This window comes from Crocodylus porosus, unplaced genomic scaffold (assembly GCF_001723895.1).
Source record: "Crocodylus porosus isolate Cpor-Errol unplaced genomic scaffold, CroPor_comp1, whole genome shotgun sequence".
Lineage (NCBI taxonomy): Eukaryota > Metazoa > Chordata > Crocodylia > Crocodylidae > Crocodylus > Crocodylus porosus.
Genome location: NW_017728886.1, coordinates 233,279,318 through 233,286,797, shown reverse-complemented (window position 1 = coordinate 233,286,797; position 7,480 = coordinate 233,279,318). Strand labels below are relative to the sequence as shown.

The 7,480-nt window shown below is 38.5% G+C and overlaps 1 protein-coding gene across 3 annotated transcripts in view; it reads left to right on the top strand.

The window, feature by feature from the left end:
• Positions 1-7,480, top strand: part of STK3 (serine/threonine kinase 3) — a 288,938-nt gene that overhangs the window by 46,043 nt on the left and 235,415 nt on the right. For all 3 annotated transcript variants that reach the window (XM_019551132.1, XM_019551118.1, XM_019551124.1), the window contains exon 6: positions 837-1,004. In XM_019551132.1, coding sequence (XP_019406677.1) covers positions 837-1,004 — 168 coding nt within the window. The remainder of the gene's footprint in view (positions 1-836; positions 1,005-7,480) is intronic.

Here is a 7,480-nt window from a genome sequence, read left to right as displayed (position 1 = left end):
TCTTCTTTTAAATTAGCTCTAAGGCTGTATACAAATGTGGCATTTCTCTGAGAAGAAAGCCTTTGGTCCCAGGATCTATAGACATACAAGTCCATTGCCATGCTTTTAATACCTGTGTGAATACACAAGATAAAATATGATAACACTTTTTCTTCGGGACCTTGTTGTTTGTATGCTGTGTGTATCTAAATTAATTGGACGTTGTTCAAGCTAATTGGGCGTCATTCCAAAGACCACTCCTACCACTGTGAGCTCTTGTTGGCCACCTACTGGCAGAGGAGCAGCCATGCAGCTTGGAAAGGCTGTTTGTGTAAGTGACTACTGCTCCTGTTTTGATCTGGGTTAGAGCCTGAGACAATTAGGACCACCTCAGATGAGATGTCTGTTTACAGCTGAAAAGTATGGATGCCCATACCCAAAGATGTTCTATCTTATCCTGTGATAAAGTGTTGAATTTATAGAAGTCTTTGATATAAAGTGGTTGAGGGTACAAATCAGTAAATTATGAGTAAAAATTCTTGTAGCAAAAATTTAGAAAGAAAATAAATATAACAATCACATGAAACGGAGATTGGGACACTGTCATCTTGGGAACCTTCTTTGTTAGTCAAAAGTGAAGGACTCTTACCCACTTTACTTCATATTTGGAAGAGAAGGGCTTCCTCAATTACAGATGTGACCTGCAAGTTTTGAGGACATATATTTGTTTGAAGAGTTGGGAGAGGGTCTGTATAGTGCTTATAATGAAAATGCAGTTGCAGTCTTGTATGGAACAAATGTGGTTCATATCTCTCCAGTTAAATGCCTGAATTTTAATTGTACACATGTAATTACAGGATACAATGGCAAAACGAAATACTGTTATAGGAACTCCATTTTGGATGGCTCCTGAGGTAATACAAGAAATTGGTTATAATTGTGTGGCGGACATCTGGTCTCTTGGTATCACTTCGATAGAAATGGCTGAAGGAAAACCTCCATATGCTGACATACACCCAATGAGGGTAAGTTGTATGTATACCTTCCTCCCTCTGCCCCCAAAAGATATTGATGCTGGTATGATGAAACTATCTGTGCAGTCAGGCTGTTACTTATAACAGGCAAAGTGGACAGTCTTGGAGTCATTAATCACTTGATGCCTGACTTTGTCTGCTCCCTGTCACTGTAGTTTACATCTTGTAAATAGAGTTTATTTTTACAGTATTTTGAGATTGGGAAGCACTACTGCTTGCTGTTTCAGAGAGAGAGAACTAAAGCACTAAGAGATTAAGTAATCCAAGAATTCCATGTTAGGTTGAACCTACATCTCAAAAGTCCAAGTCTGGTGTTATGCCAGGACATGGCTGGCCAGATTGGAGACTGAGGCAGCCAGCCAGGACCAGTATGGGTAAATAGAATCTGAAGTTGAACCGGGTCAGGAAGCCAGAAGGTCAGTCCAAGAACAAAGTCCAGGCATGAGCAAAGTCCATGGAAAAGCCAAGGCAAGAAGCCAGGAGATCAAACAGAGAACAAAGTCTAGGGGACCTGTCAAATCAAGAAGCTGGGAAATCAAATAGAGAGCGAAGTCAAAGACTAAGCCAGAGTGAGCAGGGAAGCAGTCTTGGGTCAGGTTGCCCTGTTGCCTGGACACTTCCTGTTCATGGTCTGGTGCTTATATTCTGGAAGTGGATGGGTCAGCTGACCCTGCCTGGCCACTCCAGTGATGAGGAGTAGGTGGAGGGTTAGGCACTAATGCAGGTTTCATGCTAGCTTTGACCAGGCTGAGTGGCTAACCATGAGGTGGCAGGCCAAGGCCCCAGGTTCAAGGCTGCAGCTTGACTTCTGGTGTCATAGCCATGAGATCATCTTCCTCCTTTTAAAAGAGAGTTTTGACTTAAAGATAGCTAAGAACGGTATTCAGAATTTGGCCTGTTACCTGTTAATGTAGGTGTTCGTAATCCCAGAATGGTTTTTACTTGTTTCTAAATTTAAAATAAAAATATTTTGCTTCAATAATTTAAATTGTATTGTGTAAAAATAAATGGGTAAGAGATAATTGGAGAAAAATACTGCTTTCTAAAAAGCTGATTGAAGGGTATTTTTCCAGATAGTCACCGCTAGACATACCTTTGTTTGTTGAACTGCACTATATTATAGCAATGTCTCTTAGAAAAGCCTTGCAAATAAGTGTGATTATTAATAAAAATGATTATTTCAGTGTGCGTTTGCAAATAGAACCAATTTACTGTTATCAAGGCACAATGAGTTGTTATAGGCAGTGTGTTTCCCATGTGTTTTCAGCATGTTTATATGTGATGCGCACACTTGATTATTGTATTAATTTTTTTGTCAGTGTGTCATGAGTCATCTTTATATAATAAAGGGAGCCACAGCTGTTGAGTACGAAGGTGCTGTGCTGTTTTAATGTGGTGACTTTAAGGTAACACTTGAATAAATTCAAGTGTTTTTAGAATGTGTGTGCGCGTCTGCACGCGTCTCTGTACATGTGTTTCTAAGCAGGAATGTTCTGCAGAGGTCTCAGTAACTTTTGCTAGTGAGTAGTTAAAGCAAAGCTACTGATTTGTTTTGTGGTTTGAAACATTATAGCATTTAAAGAGACAACTAATAAAACTTTTGGCAAAGCTGTTGCTTCTGGCAAATTAGCTTTTATACTTAAAGACTGAAATGAAATAATTTAAATGAAAACTGAGACGAACAAAACAAATATTTTCAAAGTTTCTGTTTAATAGATGTCTTAATTTATGACGCGTTAACATTTTAAAACTATTCTGAAACTGTATTGATTACATATTAATTATATTTGATTATATTGAGTTTTTCAATTGTACTCTTTTACATTAATGAAATCATCTTCGTTACATCTGGGTTCACTTTAACATAATTTCATGTAGTTGCACTAGGTAATGAAAGGTAAGGACTAAATTATCAGGGAGGATTTTATAAGCGTGACAATAGCTGCTTATAAACCAAAGGTCACTGTTTGAATTTGAAGGCTTGTGAATCTATTTAATTCTTGTAATCAAATGAATGATATCAAAGGCCAAAGTAATTTAACATAACAATTCTGGATTACACAGAACACATGTTCTTGTTAATAAATTGTGTTATGGTCTTTAAGGACTTGTATGCAGTTAGAACTCTTTTGTATATTTGATACCTACAGTTTGTCTTAATTTTTATTAGTGAGTTGTTACAGTGGTTAACAAGAAATACACAGATTTAAGTTGAAATAGTTTTCCCAGAGTTATATGATCTAACTTCACAGGATTCTTGGACATATGTAGATGCTTTCCTATTTTGTTTTAGTTATGACATACAATTGATATAGGCAAGCATGAAAGCTTGGGCAAATTTTCATTGCTTTTTCTGGATCTTGCTTGAGTTCTGTGGTATTTATGTAAAGCACAATTTTGTTACTTGGGAATGCTTGTTGAAATTATCATATGCACTATTTTGCTGTAGGCCGGTTGGCACTGCCACAAAGGTAATACGCTGCCAGTAGGCCATTTCCTTGTCGACTGCATTTACAGTTTAATAGGAATATTACATGACTTTTTTAAACAAGTGTTTTGGCAGGGAGGAAATAGCAGATTCCATACAAACAAGCATAGCTTCCTTCCCTTAACCACACTCTAGCTACTCCAAAAAATTGTACTGAGTTTCAGATTAGGGAGGGAAAAAAAGCATTTCAAGTTGAAAAATGGCAGTGATATTTCTTGGTACTACTTGTAACGTGTTTAAACTTATGGTTCAGCATTTGTGAATGTATATGTTTAAGGAGTGGTATTTCATTTATTTCTTTTGCAGATCTGAGGCTGATATGGTCTGGAACTGCCTTATTTATTTGGCTTGGGGTTGTAAAGAGCATGACCATCAGCCAAGCCAGTAGTCTAAAAGTAGCACCCTTTTCCATCCAGGCAGAGGCCTGGGATTTTCTCACACATCTGATGTCTAACTGTGTTCACACTGCTGGCAGCATTATATAAAAATGCATTCTTTGCTAACATACTTCAGGGGCAACGTCTGTTGTTCTTCACATGTTAGTGTTTACCTCTATACTACCTGAGAGGGGGGAAATATTGATAACAGACTGAGGACTGCCTTTGAAAATGGTGAAACAGTCACTAGAAATAGCTGTGATCAAGGATAGGTTATGGTAGGGAAACAGTGCTATTTTGATAAGATTATTTACATATATCTGAATTTGAATGAAGTCACCATGTGATTTACTTACTCTTTCCCATTTATTGTTTGCATTATGACCTTTATTCTAGAACAGAATTTAACACTGACAGTTCTACTTCTGTCAGAGTAGCTCTAGACACCTTCTACAATGAAAATTGGTAAATACAAGTTTTCTTGATATTCTAGTAGTGTTTTTCCTTTCAATAATTAAGTTGCACTACATTGCACCGACAATATTTTCCTTGGCAAACATTGTTCTTTAGCAGATAAATAAGCTATATTTTACTAAGCTGAACAAGCATCTTTCCCAGTTTATTAGTCAGACCTAGCTTGTACACTATGTGTAGTCCAAATTCATGCTTTGTTAACAAACAATTCAGCAATAAGTTGTCATCAGGTTCATAGTAAACCTTCTCTCCAGGATTAGTTGTTTGTATGTTTCCTCTCCCAGGACTGTTCAGCACATACTCTAGATATATTTGTTCCCTTGGGATTCCAACCAGACGTTCAGGTAAAGACACAACTACTTATCTCACTGAGGCTATAGGTAGGTGTTTAGTTACAGCGCTGAGAAATTCTTAGCGCTGGAAAAATAGGTCTGGGCTGGAGCATACAGGCATTCCAGCTGGAGAGCTACTTGGATACCCTAAAGTGAGCTCTCCAGTTAGGGAGGTCAGAGGGCTGCTTCTTAGGTTCCCCTTACCCCCATTGGAGCTTAAAGATTGAAAGCCTGCCCTCTCCCCTGTCACGGAGGGCTGTCAGTAAGCAACTGGCAGGAGCAGCAGGGCTTGACTAATCCCTAATGGAGAACTGTGGGATTCCTCATGATTTCTCAGAAGTGTATTGGCGTTTGAGCTGGTGTGAGAGAGAAGAGATCTTCCTGGTGAAGTGCTCTCTTTTTTTTGTTGAAGAGTGCTCTCTTCTGCAAAAAACCCATTGAATGCTTCTATGCTAGCTTTTTTGTGCTAGGAGAAAATTGTTTCTCTCACCACAGAGGGAGAATAGCCCAAGTCAACTGACCTGTCTTAACTCTTCTCCAGCAGGATCAACACCTTGTGACAGGATGGGGTACTTCAGACAAATACCACCAACTTTCTACAGACATCTTACTTTTTTATTCCTTTCATCTTCTTTCTTTTCAAGCTGCAGTAACTCAGGCTACTGTGGTATGGAAGAGGTTGGTGGTGGATATATTTTTTCAATATATCAAAGCACTGGCCTTTCTGTGGTGAAGTTTGTTGGTAATGGACATGTGGACATCATATGTTCCACACTGTATTGTAGGAAGCCAAATGAATTGTTTCCATTTGCCTTAAGTCCAATCATGATATTTATTTTTCCATGGCACTTACCCAGATCATCCATACCTCCTGCTTAGCTTGTGTCACTTCTACCACATGCTAATCTGCTTATGATCTCTCTTTTTCCCTGATGTATCTTATAACAAGCTGCCTTTCCCCATGAAGCTTTTAATGCTTTGTATACTGCATTATAACTATAGATTGGAGTTGGAATTATTGCCATAAAAATGGAAAAGTGAATGAATTTGTGGTGTTGGGCATCATATCTGTATGGAAGCCCTTGTTCAGGTAGTAGGCAATTTTTTGTCTTTTGATTATATACTGTATAACGAGGACAGGAAAAATTGGTGACTTGAGTCATCTTGATGCACAGTTAATTCCAGCTGAAAAATACTAGAATAATTTCACTGGTGGAATAGCTCTATCAATTTCATTGATGCATTAAAGTTGGGGTTTTTTGTCATCTTACATTTGGACTTTCTTGAACCAACCTTACTGTTCGTAGCATAGATTTTATGAGCAGTTTTATGAGCCTAAATATTTTACAGTTTTTAGAATTTTTTGCAGTTTTGTACGAAGGAGTTCTTGGTTAGATGTAAAGAGTTCTCTCTCTTTTTAAATCTGTGATATATACTGTACAGTATAAAATGATGTCAGAGACCAGAGTTTCCTTTTTCTATAAAGTCCTTAGTTTTTCCCATTTCATTAGGTGTGAGCTTAAACTTTAAGGATATTAGAATCCTCATCCTTAATCCAAAAGAATAATTATAATAAACAAATGGTACCTCTGTTGTTATAGTCTCTGTTCTCTTATCTGCTAGCTAAAGGCTCTGGTTTTACTGGTCTTTAGTTTTTTTGTAGTCCTGCTGTAGACTTATTAGTCCTAGAGAAGGGAAATCATGGTTAAATGGTTTTGTTTCTTGGTAGTGTGAAAATTGCTTCAGTTTTTTACTTTCAGCTGGAGTTTATTATGCTGATTATCAGTAATATCCATGCAGTGGCCTCAGGATTACTATAAGATGGTGGTGAAGACCATATTGCACATGGAGAATATTTATTATCTTTTATCATTTTTATCTATCACTTTACTTATCATGCAGGTAGTACGTGGAAAATGCTAATACAAGTAAAAAGCAAATAAAATGAATCCCAGACTAAACAGCTATAATGTGAATAATTGTTTGGGATTTTGAGGCTCCTTTTGCTGTTTTAGGGACAAAAGAACATTGTAGATATTATCCTGGTGTTTCCAGTATAAAACTTTGTAATATTTGCACACTGCTATCATGAGATGGGATCCATCTGACAAGAATGGGGAGAACATCTTTGGGCATCACTTGGCCAACCTAGTAAGTAGGGCTTTAAATTAGGGTCCATGGGAAATGGTGATCAAAACACTCCAGCAGCAGAGTGCACAGTCCAGAGGGGGAACGACTTGAAGAAGCAGCTCAATTCTGGGAAAGGGGCAGAGGACTGCAACAAGTGGCACAAAAGGAAAGCAAAGAGGTCAAAATGCAAAATACATCCAATGCATGTATACAAATTGTGAGAAATAGGAGGAATAAATTAGATGAATTTGGAAGCTGCAGCCTGTGAAAAGAACTATGATCAGATTGGCATCACCAAGACCTGGTAGGACAGCTCTTATGACTGGAATATCAACACGGAGGGTTGCACTGTTTTGGAAGGACAGGACTCTGAGTACAGGGTGGTGTTGCCCTGTATGTCAGAAATGCATGCAGTTGTTCCCTGGTTCAGGAGGAAGAAGGCAGCAAAGCAGAATGCATTTGCGTGAAGATGTAAGGTTTCATAGTTGGTAGGGTCAGAAGGGACCTGAGCAGATCATCAAGTCTGACCCCCTGCCATGGCAGGGAAGAGTACTAGGGTCAAACGACCCCAGCAAGGTGTTCATCTGGCCTCCTCTTAAAGACCCCCAGGGTAGGAGCCGGCACCACTTCTCTTGGAAGTTGGTTCCGGATCTTAGCCACCCTGAC